Genomic DNA, 21822 nt, shown 5'->3' on the forward strand with positions numbered 1-21822 from the left:
CCCAGGGAGAAGCTTTTGATTTCCAAGTCAAAAGAGAGGCCTCTTCTCAGATTTCTAGTGATTCAAGGACATGTATCCATCTATAGAATTATAGTGAAAACTGTAATTTTCTATAAAACAGACTTGCAAATAGTTAACAGTAACACAATCTCTTTCCTCACGTAGCCCTCGGAAGTACCAGTCTATGGTACCACTGAGTATCTGGGAGCATATATCAGGGCCTCCCAATGACAAGGTCAGGGCACACCTGTCTGTGGTGGAGTTATGAACACACAAAAAAGCTCTGTGCTGTTTCATAAAATCAACTCTCGTGCAAGCTCACCCTGAAGGCTATTTTCACTTGAGCCTGTTGATTCTAAAGACTTTTTTTTTTTTTTGGCTTCCTGATGTGAATTTTCTTTTATCCTTTCACCACACAGCAAGACAAAGCCTTGGAAAGACAGCCTTTAGATAGAGTTACACAATTTTCGCAAATGGAAACACCGATGCCAAAGAACTGGAACTGTTTAGTGCAGAGGGCTGAGGAGAAAACGCCATGCTGAACAAAAGAGCGTAAGCAGCATTCAAAGGTTAGGCTGCAGCGACGCGCTGCACGTGACTGTGGTCCACTCACTTGGCACCCAGAGGAAAAACACTCCCCTCTCTGCCAAAGCAAGTCGGGTGGTCACAGCCTAGCTCCTTTCCCACCAGCCAAATTATTTTATTCTTTTAGACTCTTGTCCTTTTTTGATGTGAGTATATTGTGACCTTTATTTTTTTTCCTAATTTGGAGTGAATATGAAGTGACTATGGTGGGTAGGGCTATGTCTTCCATAGGGAAAGCTCTTTACTAAGAGAAAGGGAATAACTTGTGATTGTCTTACCTCTTTCTTAACTTGACCAGGAAAAGAAATGAGAGCCATATATTTAAAATAAATTAGAAAATAAACAAAAATTGGATGGGGCTCATGGATCTTCCAGAATCCCACAAGAGGTGTTTTTCTCTGGTTCTTTTTCCTTCCTTCTCCTTGAGATTTTCTGTCCGGGGAATTCAGTGGAAGCGAAAAATAGGCACAGAAAGCTATAATACGTTTTCTCCTCTTTCTCTTCATGAAGGTGATGAGTCCATGAATTAGAGTTGGTGAAATCCCCAGATCTGCCTTAGGAAATCCTGCTTGCTTCTTCTGATTTATGCCCAATGCCTCAACCTTCCTTGTACCATTTTAGTTGTGTTTCTGCTCTGGAAACTCTAAGAATATTTGTTATAAGCAAATATTTTTGCTAACTGAGGAATACGGCAAAGAATAGAGAAAGGAGAGGTTGTGTTGATACTGTGGGTAAGTAAGATCAATGCAGACTCACTGGACCAAACAGAAGTTTTCATTACTTATTTTTCTAACGACTTACAAGGCAGAATATGTCCAGCTGTGGGGGTCAGAGAACAGTTCACACCCTAGTCTCCAAGGTCCTGTATCTCAACATTCATGTTCCTGACACAAGATCCATTTATTTCAAACTGAAATTGTGTCTCCAGTGATGTGGACGTGTCCACAGGATCACAGTAGTGAGGAGGTCATTTATATGTGTACAATTGGGAGAAAGGTTATTTCCTCATAGGAGTTATTGAGTTAACTTATTCAATACTCTTACTGTAGTATATGTTCTTGAATTACACACTTATATTCGAATAAAGACTCCTATATTCACACATTCTAAATAATATCCTGGTTCTAATGAACACTCTCAAAATACTCAGAAGAAAGAAAGAGAGTGAATCTGACTAGTTTTAAGTTGGATCACTGGGATTGTCTAGAGGGGTGTGTGTGTGTGTGTGTGTGTGTGTGTGTGTGTGTGTGTGTGTGTGTGTGTATGCATACCCTCATAAACTTACTGACACACACGATTAGGCAAAGGAGACAAATCATACACATATAAGACTTCGGACCTTGATTTCTGTCAGCAGAGATGCCTGGAATTTTGCAATAAATCAACAAGTTCCTTACCAAAACTTACCTTTACCCATCAGAAACAGAAGCAAAATATCCCCTCCCCCCCCCCTTTTTTTTTTTTTGGTATTGGTTTTTAAGGGAGAGGTCTGGTAATGAGACTAGACAGGAATTCTTGGAAGGATCATAATACACAGCAAACAAACACAAGACACACTAACAAATGTATTATCAAGGAACAGAATGGATGGCAGAACCTGCCCTTTCTGTTTCAAACATCAGTATTTTCTTTAGGTCTCTATAGCTGGAACTAGAATGTTTTCACTTTTGGGTTGGTCCGCCGCCTTTTCACATGGGGGTTAAAGTAATGAGCTGTGAGTCAAAATGAACCAAGCCATTCTGAATCTGGCCACTCTTCCTCTCTAATTTCTCCTGACCTCCCCTTTCTTGGCAGTCTGAAGGCTCTAATATCTTGTCTTTTGGCTACGAGAGCAGAACATATGGTTTGCTTGAAGATTGTTGTTAAACACTTGTCCATTAACCTGACAGTAGGAAGTGCTAAAGAGCAGTAACAGGAGTCAAGTCAGACATTCACCTCAAGTCCAAAGCAAACACACTTGCTCCCTAAAAAAACCTGCTTGATGTCCAAGTTAAGAAAAATCAAATAACAAATGTAACCACTGACATTTTCTCTTATGATTGGGGGACATTCTTTCACTAAGCTACTGCGTGATTAATTCTGTTTTTCAGATATGATTGGGTTTTTTTTTCTTCCTTAGAGAAAACAAATTTAAACAAACAAATAGAAGCTTAAAACAAGGAATTAGGGTCTGGATAGGATCTAGGAATAATGTCCTAGTTTTGTTATAAATCCCAAGCAATACTTCATCTGCCTTTATGCTATCTACAGGTAATTCAGGAGACATTTTGCCCTGCCCCCACAGCTACCTGGAAGAAATTTCTTATCAACAGCCAATGCTTCTATGTAAAATTTGCAAAATATAATTGTGTTATGTCACTGAATAATTTCTACATTATAACTAATATAGTGGAAGAGGATCTCTGTAAACCAGTGGGAAATCATGACAAGTAAAGCTCACAGAATCCATATCCACCTGTATCCATCCATCAACAACTCAGCTTATAACTTGGGCTCCTTCATTTCCATCTCATCAAATTCGTTTTACTATCTGCCTTCTTTGGTCTGTTGAGTTTTGAAAGCCTGAATATACTAGGGATGTTTAATTAGTAGATGTGATATCCTTATAATAGTACAGATAAACTTCCTTTTCCTTTTGACAAATGGATAGATAATTATTTTATTTTTTATTTTATGTTTTTAAAGATTTTATTTATTTATTTGATGGAGAGAGAGTGAGGGGGGGTGAGGAGGGGAGGCAGAGGGACAAGGAGAAACAGACTCCCCGCTGAGCAGAGAGCTTGATGCAGGGCTCCATCCCAGGACCCCAAGATCATGACCTGAGCTGAAGGTAGGTGCTTAACTGACTGAGCCACCCAGGCTCCCTGATAGATAATTATTTTTTTAAAAAAGATTACAGACAACTCATCATTACCACCAAAGTAGCTTATTTATAGTGCAGATTATGTAGACAGGTCTGCAAACTACATTTCCTTCCTTCCCGGAACTTGTGTCCCATCCGTCTCCTGGTTCATACTCCAGCTGGTTGGCTTATGAACCACTTACCACAGCAGGTGCTGTTTCCATTCACTTATTTATTCATCCATTCATTCAAAAGACATTTGTTGAGTGCACCTGCGAATCAGTGAACTAGGGGACTTATATTATTATTTTTCATCCTAATAACACCATGAAGTACATATTCTTATTCCTATTTTACAGATGAGGAACAGACTCAAATTAATTAACTTGCTAGATCAAGTCTGTATGATGCCAAAGCATCCTCCTTTATAAGGGACAGAAGAAGGCAACAGATGATTAATTGCATTTTTTTATGTTTTGTGCTAACGTGATCCTCCACTGGCTTAAAACATAGAAAGTCACCAGCTCTTCCAGGCCTGTCCTGCTCAGTGAAGGAAACGAGTACATCTGTTCACTTGTCAAATTTGCTCTTTTGAAAAAAAATTAAGTTATACAAACATTTGCCATTCCATTAACTTACATAATCTAGAGACTAATGAACACAAAATGAATTTTTGCTTTTTGGGGTATTTGTCTTGTCATTAGCTAAAACATTATGACAAATTTCACCTGTAACATAAACAAACCTGAGCTATTTTAACGTCTGGAAAAAGTGAAGTTAGTGTGAATCTCGGTGCAAGACTAATTTTTACAACTGTCTCCCTCTTTGCATCAGCCTTTGCATCAGTTTAGTTTCCATTTCGAAATCATGAAATGAACGTACCGTTCTGACCTCCAGCCATCTGTTGGCTGCTGAGAGAAATAAGTAGGCAATGTTGTTTGTGTCCGTCAGTTCCAGCATACGTTGCTTAAATCTGGTTTCATGCCTGGAGAGAACAAAAATATTATCATGCTAGCTAGCCACACAACAGGAAAAATAATAAGAAACAGTCACACTTACTACTACACTATTTACTCAACACAGTGACAAACGGATGGGATGGAATGACTAGTAAATGGACTCCTACTTCAAAATAAAGGCCAGCTGCTACTGCTTTGCTGCACGCTTATTGGAGAGGGTGTGGTCCGGGGTTTCTTCCTTTCTCAGACCCCTGCTATGAAAAGGAAGCTTTCTGATGACAAATTCCTATTAAGGATCGCTTCATAAATTTCCACATAATTTTGTGGCCACAAAAACAAGGCATGGCCTATGTTGCAAGGGCCTTACAAAAACCAGAGTAAGTTGTACAGAAATGCAATATGCTCTACCTACATTTTATTGCACTTTTTACTTTTCCAAATAACATAGTTAGAGGTGGGTGGGAGGTGCTGGATGAGGACCAGGGAAGACAGGAAATGATGCATGTGTTACAGGCAAATATATACTTTTAAATGTCTCCTTCTGCCGGTGTTTCTGGGAACCAAAGAAGGAAATTGAGTGGAAAGAAGTAGAGGATGGGGGTCCTTGGAGGCGGCAGATGTTCTCGTTCGATGAGAAATCTTTTGCTCAAGGTTCTAAAATATTTATAAGGATGGTCACTGAACGAAAGGAACCCTCAGTCTATGGTACTTACAGGATTTTATGACAAATACAGTTTAGATATCGATCCCTGGCTAAATTAAGTTCATTCTTGGAAATCAACATCATCAGACCCATTACCCATTCTGGGTAATCCATGTTATAAATGAAACTTCTAATAAGAATCTTATCCATCTGAACATGTGAGCTACTTTCTCACAGAACTTATGCTCCATGGTGATAAATCTTTCTAAATAACAAAAATAGTCTCTTTTCGTTTTTCAGTTATTTTCCCTGAATAACAGAAACAATGGAAAACTGGATAATATAATCAAAATAACTGGTTGGAAGGTTGGAAGAAATGCCAAATCAAAATGTGGTCTATTCACTCTCCGTGGCTGTGACTGTTCTTATATGGACCACTTGTCTGTGCGTTACATTCCTAAGGAATAGCCAAGTTTCATTTGACAGCCCAGCAGTGATTCCCATTTGATAAAAGACTGCCCCAAGTGTCACCAAATCTTCAAATCAATTTGCAAAACCTTATATTAAACCATCACTATGTCAAATGCACGAAGAAGTCCTGGGTGGGGCGTTCACTTGGCCCATGAAGCCATCCATACAGGCCAATATAAAGCAGATACTTGGTATCTGTCCAATCCATCTGATCATTCCAATATGCCAAACCAGATAAATCAGATAACTGAGTCAGACAACATCTGATCTACAATAATCAAAGGATTTGGCAATCGGAGCCAAATAATTACCTCACTTTGAGTTATGAGTTTGCAGACTTGACCTAAATGCCATGTACAGGAGAACCTACACTGAAGAGCAACACACTCGAGTGGGGCTGAGCAGTCCCGGGAACATGGCTACCTTGTCCTGGGATGGCCCCTTTAGAGATGAAGAGAGTGAATAAGAAAAGGGAGGATGGCCCACAGGATTAGAGGATTTTCTGTAATAGTGGATATTTTCTGTAATAGTGTAATAGTGGTAATGAGATAATATCCACGTAAGGAACCACCTTTCTGTATTTGCAGTGTAAGGGAGATTTTCAGCCATTCATTCAGAAACATTTAGCAAGCACCAACTCTACACGAGACTATATATATATGTATATATATATACAATACGTAACCTCTGCCCTTGAGGAGCCCAGTCTTTAGGGAAGGAGGTAAACATGGTGTTAACAAGCAAGGACCATGAAACACAGAAGCTGGTTTTAATGGCCCTGTGCACAAAATGCTACTTGAATATAAAGGAAGGGGGTGATTTGCACACGGAATGAGGTGGAGGATGGGGAGAGAAGGAGGATTAAGCAAAGTTTCACCGAGGACGGGGAGGATGATCCGAGTGAGGTTTTAAAGGATGAGCTGAATTCTTCAGGTGAACAAGGGAGGACAAAGCATTAGAAGCAGTAGGAACAACATGAGCAAAGGCACAGAAATGAGAAAACTCATCACGTTCAGGGGCTCAGGACAAGGTTCTCTCCCTAGAGGACAGTGGTAATGGGGAGATCGGAGGTGGGGCCCATTGGACAAAAGCCACTGGACCACATTTGGGATAAACATCAAACACTTTATTCTGACAAAGTGCTTTGTCTGGGATGCTTCTTACTCTTCATTTAGTTTTGGGATATTGTTTCAGATGCACTCTTAAAGAGTTTGTAAATGGAATTGGCAATGGTCTGAAGCAGCAGCGAGAGGGGAGGGGTGGAAATGCAGTGAACATTCTTTCTGTGTGTTTCTATTTGGCAAGAAACCTTCTGTTTTCCTAATGGAAACTTTGACACACTCAGTCTGTATCTTTTCATCCACATCCAGCTCATCTTCTGAACATTCTTAGACCTTTATTCTGTTGGACCAAAAAAAAAAAAAAAAAAAAATAGGAAAGGTCACTGAAATCTCAGTCTAATTTAACTGTGATACTTTCGTGGTAAACTACTTGAGGGAGTTCACTGCCACATGTGAGTACACCACGAACCCTGAATGCAGGGGAGGAAAAGCAGCCTAATCAGTAAATACTAACTTTCCAAAAGAGCTGAAGACTCTGGGGACTCTGGGTAGCCTGAAAGAAAGGAAGAAATGGATGGAAAGAACATGTTTGATTCTTGACCAAAAGCACCAAACATAAAGACTCTAGAATTTTATTCATGACAGCAGGACTGTCCCACATTTTAAAACTTCCTTTGGTTTAAAAATGCTGATATTTATGGTACTTAATATTTACTTTAGAAATGAATGTTGGAAGATGTAAATCTGAATGAATATGACACAGATACTTCTCCATAAAAAGTTGGGTTGTCTTTTGTTTCTTCCAATCATAATTCAAGCCTTGAAGGTTTAACACATAGTATTTTGTTCTTCTTACAACTACCTAGACTTTTCCTCATGTAAAATTATTAGGAATAGTCATGCTAAATTCTGTCCATGTGTCTAGCGAAGAAGGTAAAAGAAAACCCTAAACATTGACTTGTGGTCAAGTTCCTCTGTCATTCTAAATTGTTATTTCCTTCAAGACGATTTACCTGATTCTAGTCCTCATCACTCTTAGAAAATAACCTCACCTTGTTCAGGGAGAAAACAGAGCAGAGGCTGTTATATGTTGAACTCATTAACATCCTTCTGTTCCATCGACCAGCTTGCCTGAATCCAGTCACTTCTTGCCCCCCACCTGTCATGTTATCCTATCTATTTTCTTTGTGGTATTTATCTGGGATGGAAGTGGAAGGCCATGTCTTTGTAATCTTTAAATATCGACATCAAGAGTAGTACCTATCATATGTTCAATACTCAAATAGATTAACTTGAAAGGACTTATTCGCTGAAAAATGTAATATTTAATATGATAGACTTATGAGTACCACTGGTCATTGCTGGCTTCTATCAGGATACAAATTTGGTCTTAATATTATCATTCAATATCAATAAATAGCTTTGCCATCTCCAATAAGAGGCACTCTCATGGGAAAACACATCACTGCAGAAAGTGTGAATCTTCATGATGAAGTCTATGTAGATTTATGTAGAAATTCTGTGATACATATTGTGGGTGGTTATATCTCTATATTCTACTTTTTGACTCAAGTTTATATATATAATAATATAAATATTTCTTAGGTTAGAAAAAGCTCTAATTGAAATCACTACATATTTGCATTTAGGGTTCCAAGAAGACATATTTTAAGATGTCAATTTTCAAGATTAAATGAAATATTCATTGGTGCCACCTTCTCTTCTGAGTTTACTTGAACAGGGAAAATAGGGGCCAGATAATTTTCTGCGTGTTAAGCAAATGCTCTTGATCAAAAGCTTGGGTTCTTACTGTTAACCAGTAATAACTGAAGAAAACTGATTAAATCCTAAAATAACTTGATATAGTAGTTTTTATTTTATTTTATTTTTAGTAGTGTTTCTTTTATTATTATTATTAATATACTTATTTTAATTTGTTTATTGGGTGCTTCTTTGCTAATCACCATGGTTAGTGCTTCCCATGCATTTGTCAATTAGCCCAATGACCTTAAGAAGCAAAGTTGATTTCTCCATTTCACAGATAAGGAAACTGAGGCTAGGGAATTGACAAGCCTGGTCTATATTACACAGCTAGTATCTTCCCAATATGGTGTTTCATTCTTTCTTTATTCTTGTTAAAATTTCAGAGGATTAGACTAACTCCGAACATTTATTGCCATATTTTTCTCTCTTCTAGTTTAGAACACTGCCATGCCCACACTGTGGGCATCCAAAGAATGGTAGCAATTATCAGTTATTTGCAGATAGATTTGTTGATGATGTAATTGCTTAATCAGCAAAATGAAAATATGTTTGTTTACCTAAATGCCCGAATGGTGGTGAGTCCTTCAGCTGTTTCTGAGAAGTGGCAAAGCAGAGGGAGCTGGGTACTATCATCAAGTTCCTGGAGATCCCTAGAACAGAGAGAAGTACAAAATTAACTTCATATGCCTTCAGGTTCAGAGGCTACTGTGTTCATCCTAAATTAGGGTTTTTACTTGTCATTGCAACTAATTTCTTCTAGAACCCAGTTAACAAAAACCTCAAACAGCTTATAATCTGAAGAGGAAGAGAAAGATGAGTACATAATGAATTTTGGTCCAGGCCAAATATACACTGTATTGTAAAAAAACTACTGCTTTGTATAACAACTATAGTAAACTGCTATGGGGACACAAAGGAATGGATATTTAACTCATACCTAGGAGATGGATAATATTTTTTTTTTGAGTAGGTGGAATTTAGGCCAAATGTTAAGCTTTGAGGAGGGCTTCAATAAAACAGACAAGAAGAAGTGCATTCCAGCTATGAGAACAAGAGCAAACACCGCAGACTAAAGAACCTGGCAGGTTCAGTCTGGCTGGTGCCAAGAATCCTTTGCGAGCGCCGAAGTGGGGAATGGCTGTATAAAGGAGAGGTGGGACTAGGTGGTGGAGGATCCTGGGTGGCTTGGACAAAATCACTGAAGACTAGAAATAAAATGATCAGGCTATGCTTAAGCAACATGACTTGGGAGGCTATAAAGGATGAAAAAGAGTAAGTAAGTTAAGATAGTCTACATCAGAGATTTTTTTAAAGCTCTGAATTACTGGGATGCTAGTGAGATTTAAAACAAGGGAAGGATTGTGAGATAGTCTTCCAAAAGTAGGCTTCTAAACTGCAACAATCAATGAATTGTAGCAGGGTGAGTAAGAGAGAAGAGTCAAATATGGCTTTGCTGTTTCTAGCTTAGCAGTCTTGACAAATGACCATATTATTTACCAGGATGGGGGCCACAGAATAAAGGAATTTGAAGAAAAAGACAATGAGTTTGCCCTTGGCCACATGAGTTTGAATCCTTGCCTCCATGCTTCATAGAACTTTTTTTCATAGGTCCTCCAAGAAACTACATATATACGATATCCAGTGAATGTTTGGTGGACAAACCCCTGAATCATCCTTTTGATAAAGATGCACACTACTGATGAATACATTTCCTTAAACCACATAAGCCTGCATTTCTAGAAGATAGGCAAGAGTTATACCATATGTTTCAAAACATCCCTCTTTTTTCTTTTCAGTCTTTTTTTTCTGCCATTTTTTTAGGTTTTTGGGGTTGAGGATTTAGAGTTGCAGCATCAACATTCACCTTCCAGAGTCAACTGAATTATACTGTTACATAATCTTCAACAATTAACTTGGGCCATTCTGGGTGGCCTGTGTAGTGCCACAAACAAATGCAAATCTCTTTTGAGTTTCTACAATGGGTTTGTCCACTTTAGAAACTGCAGATGAGGAGACAGAAAGAAAGAGGGAAGGGAAAGAAAGAGGGGAGGAGGAAAATGAATATGAAGGAATGTGAGTAGTTTGCTACTTTAAACATAAAATTAAGTGGCTATTTGTCAATTTGACACAAGTATCAGGTGGTCACTACATTTGAGGTTTGTAATGAAGGGAAAAAATTAGGAAGGAGAAGCCTTTGTTTATAGGACTATACTTTGTGAAACCAAAAAGGTGAGCGTATAGCTTGACCTTGTATTCTTTTTTTTTTTTTAAAGATTTCATTTATTTGACAGAAAGAGCACAAGCAGAGGGAGCAGCACGCAGAGGCAGAGGGAGAAGCAGGCTTCCCACTGAGCAGGGAGCCCGATGCGGGACTCGATCCCAGGACCCCGGGATCATGACCTGAGCTGAAGGCAGACGCTTAACCGACTGAGCCACCCAGGCGTCCCATTGACCTTGTATTCTTATAAGTAGGAAACACTTCCTTACATAGCTAACCACACATTAGGTCTTTGATTTCAGAGATTCCAAATTCAATGGCATTTCCTGTCTCCCACTTTCATTCCTTTGGGTGTTTACAAAACGTCTGTTAAGTTGCCTGAGCTTTTCAATATGAGTGAGTCCTGCAGAGCCTCAGCATCTAGAAAGGTTTTTGTTCTTTTTTAAAGATTATTTATTTATTTACTTGACACAGAGAGAGAGCACAAATCGGCAGAGCTGCAGGCAGAGGGAAAAGGAGAAGCAGACTCCCTGCTGAGCAGGGAGCCCTATGCGGAGCTCGATCCCAGGACCCTGGGATTATGACCTGAGCCGAAGGCAGATGCTTAACCGACTGAGCCACCCAGGTGCCCCTAGAAAGGTTTTTTTGTCTGTGAAATTTAATGTAATGTGGTCATATTTGCTCACTTTCAAAAAATTTCAAATAAGAATGGTTGATAATCCATTATCAGTGTTAATTCTTCAAAAGTGATCATCTCCTCCATGTGGTGCCTGGGTGGCGCAGTCGGTTAAGCATCTGACGCTTGGTTTCAGCTCAGGTCCTGATCTCAGGGTCCCAAGATCGAGCCTCACATGGGGCTCTGCACTCAGCGCAGAGTTGGCTTGAGATTCTCTCTCCCTCTGCCCCTTCCACTCATTCTCTCTCTAAAATAAATAAATAAATCTCTTTTAAAAAGGATCATCTTCGTATTTTAGTCACTACCAATGCTAATAACAGATTGTTCTTTCTTATAATGAACAAAATTCACAATTCCTATTATTTATTTATTTATTTATTTGATTATTTGCAATTCCAATTTATAACGGACTAGGAATATCTGCCTGGCCTTTGCACTCAATTTGTATTGCAAAGGGGCAAAAATAGGCCCAAATTGGTACATGACTGAAGTAAGACATGACTGTAATATTTAATGGTAACAAGACAAGGATAGATTTAGAAACAACAGAAATGAATTAACTGAACATCTTGCCCCTCCAGCAAGCAGCATTAGCAATAGTACCAGAAGAAATGAAAGAGTGAACTCATGACTAACTTCTTCCTTTTGGTCTGAATTTGCTACAAGAAAAATGGATGAGGTTGGGAATGAAAAAACATTCTAGATTTAGTACAGATCTCTAACATTTGAAGGACCTTAAATCATAGCTGAAATGGAGAAACAACCATATTTTTTTAAATTAAAAAATGTTATATGATATATTGAGAGGATCCCAACTACAGTCTTGGCTTTTCTTGTTACCTTCCCCAATTTTTCATCATCTTCCTTGCACTCAAGTCCTATTAAGTATTCTCATTTTACTGAATAAACTCAGTATTTACCTTCTTATTCCAGCACTTAATCCACATACAAGGATTACCATATCTATGTTTTATTTTCCCCAGAGATTAAGTTTCTTGAGAATAGGGTCTTGTCAGGTGGATCTCTTCAGCTGCCACATGGCTTACACAATTATTTTCAACACAGAATGCTTACTGAGTGTTTGTTGCAATAAGATGATTATTGCAATGATATAAAATTCACTGTAATATATATAGAAAGCCTTCAAAGCTAAACTGGAAATTTTAAAACAACTGTACTACATTTCATTTAACTACAGTACATCTAGCAAATGATAAATCTTATGTTAATAGAAGAATGTAAGATTCGTGGCTTCTTTTATTTATTTTTGGCTGGGTACTCAAGTACGTGTTAAATGATCCAATCTGGAAAGTTCCAATCTCTTGGAGTTACAGCTCTTCTATCAGACATTTCAAGATTATCTACTTTCCTAGTCATCACTCTGGCTTATCTTTTTAACCTTTTTAAATTCTCCTAGATTTTTACAGAAGGCATTTTAGCATTTTACAATATTTTATCTTTTCTCCCCATTTGTGGAATAGAACAATATGAAGTCACTTACCCTTTGGAACTGTGTTTGGTTTTACAAGTTTTCTGTCAATGTCATGTTCAGAAAAAGGACAACAGAATGAAAAATTTGGCATAGTTTGTGGACTCAAAACTCAACATGTTAATCCACATGTTAATATATGTCCAGGGCTTAAACAGCCCATTACAGAAACAATTATAATAGATCTCCAAATGAAATATAATACAGGTTTTATCATGTTAAAAATAGGTTGCATTTCCAAATTCCGTACCTAATCTTGAAAAACACTACAGCAAATCTGAATCACAGCAAATCAAACATATAGGCTTTTGAAAATGAATAGAACTTTGTTTTACTTACTTAGAAGCCACTCGAAAGTATTTCTGGATAAAATAAAAGGCGACCCCGAGAGGCACAAGAGCAACCAGGAACACAGGGGTGGCATAAGAAATCATGCCAATGGCGGACAGGCAGAGCAGTGTTGAGCGAGTTAGAGATTCCAAAGTTGGAGGGATGTGCTATTAAGAAGGTAGTTTGAAAGGAAAATATTTTAGCTCAAAGAAAATATTCATTACAATGGAATAAAATATTCACTTTATATTAATGTTAAGTTATATAATTAGTTACAAAAGTAGTATATGAACATTTTCATTGTAAGCAAGTCTTCACTCCTTCAACTTCATTCACTTCCCTTAGTTCAGTATTTTTACCCATCTATCTACCTATCTACTTATCATTGGTCAGTCTGTCGGTCTGTTTATCTTGGGGATTTTATGGAAATGGTACTATACTATAAATCTTATTTGTCCATGTGTTCTTGATTTATTTTACTTAACAAGATAGACTATAAACCTTCCCATGTTACCATATACAAATCTCTCTCTCTTTTTAATGGATATTATTAAAAACATAGCATATTATTAAAAACATAGTTAGCTATTCCTCTTCTGTAAGACATTTACATTAATTTTCTGTATCTTGCTTGCTCATATTTTTGACTGGATTATTTATCTTCCTTGTTGATTTTTAGATGCTCTTTACAGATTATGGATGTTTTCCTCTTGCTTTACATATGTTGCCAGATTTTCTCCCAGTTAATCTATTACATTTTAAATTTGTCTTTGATGCTTTTAGCTCAAAAGAAGTTTAAGATTTTATATAGTCATTTCCTTTGGCTTTTTTCTTTATTCAGAGTTTTGTGTCTTACTTAATTCCCACCCCAAAATTCTAAAACTACTCTCCCACATTTTATTTTATAGTTTTATGTTTTTATATGGCTATCTTTATTCCATATGTATTTGCTTTGTATTTTATGGATAGCTAATTGTCCCAACATCCTTTATTGAAAAAAATAATCCTTTTTTTAACTGATTCCAGATACCACACTTATCCTGTGTTAAATCCCTCCATATGCTGGTGTTTCTGAGTTCTCCATTTTTTTCTTTTGATCTGCTTGTTTTCTGTGATCACCAGAGTATTTTATTTTTATAATGGTTTCTGGATATCTGATAGGGGAATTCTCCATATATCCAGGATTTTGGGATTTCTAGGATTGTTGGATCTCTTTTCTTCTTATTAGGTTTCTCTCTATTTTTGTTTTTGTTATTATTATGAATAGAATTTATTTTTCACTTAATTTTTTAATTGGTGTAGAGAAAGTTATTGAATTTTATATCATATACCGTATGCAGATACTTTTCTGAACTTTCTAGCTGGTTTTTATTGTACTAATTGACTTGGATTCTCTAGGCGGCAATCATATCATCTTCCAAATAAGGACTGTTTTGTCTCTTCTTTTCCATATGTATTCCTTATGAAGTGTTTTAGATGCAGTGTGACTAACCACCAAAGAAAACATCAAATTTTTCAGTATACTTTTTAGTCAGCTGCATGCATCAAGCATTCTTTTCCTAAACTGAGGGTAATTTAGGTATTCTGAAGGTAACTCTGAAAAGTCAGAAAAGATAAGTGCTGGATTTGATGGATTCTTTTGTCCATTATCTTAAGGGGTCTGTTCTTGGAGTGATCCAATTTTAGAGTTTGAGGACTTTAATTGTAGGACAAACTTCTAGAAGGGCAGAGGGATCTAAAACTAAACTGGGCATCCTTGGAATATTCTCTAAAATATCACACCATCTGAAACTTTTCTTATTAAAGAGCCAGTCTAGTTGAAGTAAAGGACATCTAAGACAGCTTGGCATTCCATCCTTTGCTTCTGGGAGACACCCTGCATCAATACTAAACTTTTAAGAATTTTGCTGTGAATGGAGAGACAACATTGATCAAAATGATTCCTTTTTATAATAAAAAAATTAAATGTCAGTTTATTCTTTACCATTTCCCTTTATTTCATGCTCATTCTCTAAGTATCCTCTTCTACATGCACAAATTATTTCAAATTAAGGTTTTCCTTTAAGTTTTTATTCTATAAATCTGTTATGAATATAATATTGATAAGTGTGCCTATAGGCTTTAAGTTTTAGACATCCTCTATTGTTAACAGGAATCATGTTTTATCTTAAATGTTATCTAGTTTATACTGAAAAAATTGTTTCTGAACTTGGAAGTAACTCAGGCACTCACCTGATCAATGATATTTGTATCAGCTGAGAAGCGATTGAGAATCAGTCCCAGGGGGGTGGTATCAAAGAATCTAGGAAATAAACAGATTGGAATGTATGATAACAGTAAACTGTCTGGAACCTGAGCACTGCTAATGGACATCTTAGAGTCGGGAAAATGAGAAGGTTCCTATTTATTTGCTCAAAGACCAAATACACTCTCTAAAATTTCACATTTCACTTAAATTTAAAGATGTATGTTTTTATGATTTTGTGTAGGGGAATAAGAAATGATTACATTTTTACCTTATTGGTCCAAGAATTATCTTATTGAGGAGGTTGTGGTGAAGGTTTTTGGCAGCTGTGAGGCCCATCCATTCTACAGTGAGAGATGTAACAAGGCAGAGAAAAATACCTGCTCCACAAAGTATGCTAAATCCAGCCACATAGTAGGTCTAAAAAGCAACCGACACCAAAAAACCCACATATGACATTATCAGTTTTTTCTTACTAGAACACAAAATATCGAAGTCAGACAATATTTTCAACTTCATTATCTTGTATCAATTTAGACAGTTGAAGGAGTGCAGTTTTTGGAGACTAAAGACAGTACCCCCACCATGTCCCTCCTTGTTTCCTTCACTCTCTTCCAACGTTTGCCTAAAGGCAGATGAAGCATTAAAGTCTGTTTTCAGGTTGAAATATTCTTGGCTTTCTACACTGTAGAGCTCATCCTTCCTATCCCCAATCTCAGATTAACCAGCTAATACATTGGCATCAGTAGTTAAAATCAATACCATTAAAACAATAACACAAAAGTCCCGTGTATATGTTACACACACACACACACATCATGTGCATATACGTCTCTTGAATCCAAATCCAAACATTATCTTTAAATGTTTCTTATGATAAGTTTTAAAACACAAAAGTGATCCTAATAGATTCCATTTTGACATGTCATTCCATTTCAGGTCCTATTTTAATTAACTTACTGAATCATTACAAAAGTCCTATGACATTTGGGCTATTAATATCAAACTAAACAAAAGAGTATCATGTTAATCTCAACATTTATTTCCTTGATGATTTAAAAACAGAATTCACTATACCTGATCAGCTTTTCCAGAATTGCTTATACTGTACTCCGAAGTCCATGTGGCTAGCCAGTAGTCTATGGCCACAATGACTGAATGTTTCAAAAGCTTAGAGAAAATCATCAGGAAGAGCAAGAAGAATCCTCCAGAAGTAAGGTACCGCCAGCAGGTTTTCCATGGCATTTTAGTCCTGAGCCTCATTACAGTGGACATATTATCATCCTCATCTTCCTCCTCTTCTTCCTCTGCATGTAAAATATTAGTTTAAGCTTTCCTCATCAACAAGTAGATAAAATTCATATTATCTCACAAAAAAGCATATAAAAATCTCCCTCAGATTTATAGAAATACAAGTGTTAGTCTTAGAAATTTTAAATGCTTTTAGCCAGGAAAAACCTCATTTAAAAAATTGGTGAAAAATGAATGAATGAATGAATGAATGAGCAAAACAATAAGCAACATCTATGTCTGGATGAGATAATTTGCCAATTTATTACACATCAAATTGACAGGAAGTATAGACTAGAAGTTTACAAAGTTATCAAAAGAACTGTGTTGCCAATAAAACCACAGGTCTGGCCTTTAGACACTTACAATTTTTTGAACTCTAAATTTTTATATTTGTAAAACTTCAGCAGAAGGAAATAGACTCTGAAGTTTGTGGATTGCCCAAGAAGGCATAATCTATGCTCTCTATGGTCCATTTTAGATGTGGTCATGGAGGAGCATGAGCAAGAAGAAACCTTCCAGACAGCAAAAGCAGAGGACAGAGGACAAGAGTCAGGGAGTTCCTCTCAGATGTTTAAACCGTCTGGAAACTCCAAGATGGTTATCCTAAGAACATACTCTATAATGAAGATGGAATTTCAGCATTTCGTCACCGGCAAAATTTGATTATTTGTGTGGTCTGGTGAATGTTGTGCATTTCCCATCCTTTCCTTTTCCAAAGACCATTTTCATTGCAGTTATCCTGTTACATACTCCACTACTCTATATTGAGTAGGTTGTGGGTAGCAAAGATAGATAACTTTGGTTTACAGGTTATCAGACCACAGAGATCTAAATATGGACACTATGGGAAGAATGAGCATCACCAAAGATCCTAGTATTTCGAACTGGATGCAGCAAATGAACAGGTCTCAGATAATATGTCCTTTGGTAAGTGTGGGGTCAATGTGTGAAGACAGGATTAGAAATCTGCATGGTGAAAGTGCTAGACACTTGCAGACTATTAGCTGTCTCCCCAACATCCATTCTCTGTTTCCATATTAATTGAAATTTCAACTGGCCTATGGCTGCCCAGCTAAATACAAGATTTCATCCTTTTCCCAGTACCTAATCTGTCCATGTATTGAAGTAGCCAATGGTAAGGAGTTAGGAACAATATGTGCAACTACTTCCCTTCTTCCCTTCCTGGTGGCTAGAAACAGACGTACTGACCAGGACCAGGAATAACAACCTAGTAGGAAATACATAGCATATCGTGCTCTTTAATATGCATTACATCATTTTATTCTGTAAGAAAATAGTACTACCTTATTTTATGCCCGAGAGAATGGATTAACACAACAAGCCCAGGGTAGAGTATCCAGCCATATACAAACCACTGGAACACTGGAGAGAGTAACTGGGCATGACTCCACTTTTAGAGTGCATTAGAAATAACTGGTTTTAAATTCTAGAAACTGATGTCTGTTTATAGCACCAGACATTTTTAAAAATATTTTTAAATCTAAGGAATTGAAGTGCAAAATCTATTCATTCATTTGTTCATTCATTCACTCTCTCAATGAGTATTTATTGAAATACTGAATACTTATCTGAAATATAAAGGTAGCATATTTTGGTATTCTTTGCCTTGAAATTACAATTTTCTCTCTTTCTTAATTGGCTTGTAGAAATGCAGTCTTAAGCAAAAACTGTATAAGAAACATGAAGTATAGTGCATTTACCCTATGGACTTAAATGAGATTCATCTTACAAACTTCTTGGCAACAAATGTCAAGGCAATGTAATTATTTCATCTTATTCCTCTATTTTCCAGGAAATCTTTTTTTCTCTACTGTACCTGATTAGATCCAGAAAACTGAAACATAACAAATGGCTTTCGTGGAATTCTCTTATTCTTTGTTGCTGTATTGTCATGAAAATTCCCTGAGGACTTACTGAATGATTCAAGTATAAATATTTCAAAACAGTATTTTCTTCATATTCCCCATTTATTGCTTATTTCTGAAGGACTGACATTTTATTAATAACTTGATTTGGTCATTCTACTAGACTTTCCAATTTATATGAACAAGGGTCTAGATTTATTTACGAAACAGGGCCTTTTCCTCTCAGCCCTCTCTCTCGCACAGCACAAATACACTAAGACACACTTAGAAACCGCTCACGATGCCTGTTGATGGATTACATACACCTTTTCTTTGCTCCTATTCTTTTCATTTTCAGTATTACATATTTGGCTTAGCTCTTTTCTCCCTGCAAAGTGGCTTTTTATTCTTCACAGACATACTTGTGCATCAGTAGCCAAGGTAAAGCAGTCACGTCCCACTTGAATGTTTCAGATATAAGAAAAAGATCTACCTTCATCTTCATCCTCCATTTGGGCTTTGGCCTCTCTCGAATACATGGCTCTTCGGAGGGTTTTCCTCTCCAAAGTTGTTTGGTCAGCTTCCATATCCTGCAGTAAACACCATGATATCATCATTCAAGGAGCTCACAGCCCTAGGAAGGTTTTGACTTACCCATCAGTGACTCACACATATCAATCGTTAGTTATCTATACCAGTCTTGAGCTCTCTGCTCTCTCTAGAGATCAACAACTCCTGTTGTAAGAGTAATTGTGACGCAACGTCTGAGGTTTGTAAGGCTTCAGAGCTCCGAAGTGTTGGGCAGTAAGAAGCCAGGGCAAGTAGCAACAACACAGTGGCGCCAACCCCAGGAGCAGGGACACCTCCTCCAGTCTTAAAACATAATTCTCCCACTGCTACTTATTTTATCTTGACATCACTTTCAGATACTCCTTGTAATTCTCTAACTAAAGATTTAACCATGTTAATAAATAATTTCCTTCAACAATGCATGCAGTTCTAGACTGGGTAGAGCTCCATCACTCATCCCCTCTTATTATAAATTACTAAATCAGAGTGAGTTTCCTTAGCATCTCACTAGGGTAGCTGCACAAAAGAAATGGACTTCAATAGGCAGTGAAGGAAGGTAGGTAATTTTGAAGCAAATGAAAAATGAGGGTACTTAGGTGCCTAGCAGCTTAAGAGAAAGCCCTAAGAGGGGGAAATATGCAGAAGGAGAAGGGAAACGTGCCCCAAACAATCTGTAAACTTGTCAGGGTTGTGCACTCAAGACAGGGAGCGGGATTTCATTTTCTCCATTCCTCTGCTTCCAATACCCTAGTTCCCTTGGCTTCAGAACTGGAGTGGTAGTATCAGTTCTGACACATTGTGGGTTAAATCTGCTGCTGCAGGACAGTTTGGGAAACTAACCATAGCCTTGTTTCTATGGGGAAATGCATTCTGAGTTCCAAACAACTGACCCACAAACTTTTGGAATCCATAGTAAATTGAGAGCTTTCTGTATATGCTTTCTCTCTCTCTCTCTCTCTCTCACACACACACACACACACACACACACACATCACTGTTTGACTGTTATATCAATAAACAAATAAACCCTTAGTGATCAGTCTCTAGGTAGTGATCGTGTTGTTGTTGTTTCGTTTTGGCCTTATACAACATGTGTGATTTAGGAGATTTGCTAGAAGGCTCTATTGCTTCCAGATTCTTGGTTTAAAAAGAATGAAAACTAAAGTGTCTCTTGAATAACATTTTTTTCAGAGACAATTTCATATCAGCTTTTAATTTTGTCTAATGATATGAAAACTAAAGCTCGTATGTAAAATTAAATACAAAACTAGGGTGCCTGGGTGGCTCAGTCGTTAAGCGTCTGCCTTCGGCTCAGGTCATGATCCCAGGGTCCTGGGATCGAGTCCCACATCGGGCTCCCTGCTCGGCGGGAAGCCTGCTTCTCCCTCTCCCACTCCCCCTGCTTGTGTTCCTGCTCTCGCTATCTCTCTCTCTGTCAAATAAATAAATAAAATCTTTAAAAAAAAAAAAATTAAATACAAAATTAAAGCTGACTCGATCCTTTGCATTTAGGGTAATAAAATGAAATGACCCTGCACATTGGAAAACAGCAGATTTGGTTCTTGTTCAACTCTCCCTGCTATGTGAGCAAAAGATGGAACATCTCAGATACTTAAAAAAATCTTTATTCATTTTTCTTACAAGTAAATGCTCATATTAAGCTCATTACAGGTTAAATATTTTAAATTACATGGATATTTGGCTTAAGTAAATGTGAATTTTGTTTCATTTATCTAATAAGTATTTCTTGAATGCCTGTTACAGATCGGATCAAGGTGAGGGTTGGGGCAGGAGATATCAAATGATGTTAGTTTATTTTGCTTAAAAACATCAGGAAGATAAAGGTGTCATCCAAGCTAGAATTTTTAATAATATTTAAATCAGCTCAAAGTGTTATCTCCTCTTCCTTCTTGTAGTTTTCATTGCTATCCTTGCAACATATTCTTTTGTTGACACCTTAGTCCTCAAACTGACAGTTGTGTCTAAAGCCCAGTGACAGGATGTTTTGTTTCACCAGCCTTCTCTGCTTACTTGATCTAGTCTGGCTCTAGGTCAGCCTTTCTCAACCTTGGCACTATTGACATTTTGGTCAGATAGCTCTTTGTTGTGGGGGCTGCACTGTAGGATGTTTAGCAGCATCGCTGTCTTCTACCCACGAGAGGCTAGTAGCACCTGCCCCCCAGCTGTGACAACCAAAAATGTTTCTAAATGTGGCCAAATGTCCCCTAGAAAGCAAACAAGACCCTGGTTGAGAACCAGTGCCCTTGGCAAACACCCCATCCTGCCACATAACAAAGTGAACAAGAAACTGTTTCCCCCCGCCCCCCAGCCCCCGCCAGTGTGAATCTCACTGCCTTCAAATGAATTTCCAATGCTGGCCCGTCCCTAGGTGGCAGTAACCTCCCTGCATCCCCAGGTGAGGATTCTGGACAGGTGCATGGTTCCTTCTGGCTTCTACTGGCCACTGTTCAACCTCACAACTGCATTTGCTTTGTCCACACCCTAACTTGTTCTGTATCTTCGCCAGCTGATTTATAACCCTGTAATGTGTCTTTAATTATAGAGTTATGCTATCTCAAGTGATCACTTCATTTCTAAATACAACTTAATGGACTTTCTTCCTGGCTTGTTTAACAGTCAGTATTACTATAAAATCAAGCCAACAACTCTCTCTCTCTTTTTTTTCCAAATCTTCTTTCCAAAGTAAACCATAAGTGGCCCCATTCCTTAAGCTTACGTCATATTCTTTTGTCCCTGGCATCTAGGTCACTGTAAAAAATGTCATTTGGAGCCATCCCAATCAAGTTTCTC

The 21822-nt window shown here is 37.6% G+C and overlaps 1 protein-coding gene across 5 annotated transcripts in view; it reads right to left on the minus strand.

The window, feature by feature from the left end:
* The window catches only part of ABCC9 (ATP binding cassette subfamily C member 9), a 136352-nt gene that overhangs the window by 25711 nt on the left and 88819 nt on the right, over positions 1 to 21822 (minus strand). For all 5 annotated transcript variants that reach the window (XM_078075743.1, XM_036119208.2, XM_078075742.1 and 2 more), the window contains 7 exons: positions 18935 to 19031; positions 16361 to 16590; positions 15555 to 15703; positions 15271 to 15340; positions 13048 to 13205; positions 8883 to 8975; positions 4310 to 4412 (listed from right to left, as the gene is read on the minus strand). In XM_078075743.1, the coding sequence (XP_077931869.1) occupies positions 4310 to 4412; positions 8883 to 8975; positions 13048 to 13205; positions 15271 to 15340; positions 15555 to 15703; positions 16361 to 16590; positions 18935 to 19031 (900 nt within the window). The remainder of the gene's footprint in view (positions 1 to 4309; positions 4413 to 8882; positions 8976 to 13047; positions 13206 to 15270; positions 15341 to 15554; positions 15704 to 16360; positions 16591 to 18934; positions 19032 to 21822) is intronic.

The sequence above is a fragment of the Halichoerus grypus genome, chromosome 6 (genome assembly GCF_964656455.1).
Source record: "Halichoerus grypus chromosome 6, mHalGry1.hap1.1, whole genome shotgun sequence".
NCBI classification, from domain to species: Eukaryota; Metazoa; Chordata; class Mammalia; order Carnivora; family Phocidae; genus Halichoerus; species Halichoerus grypus.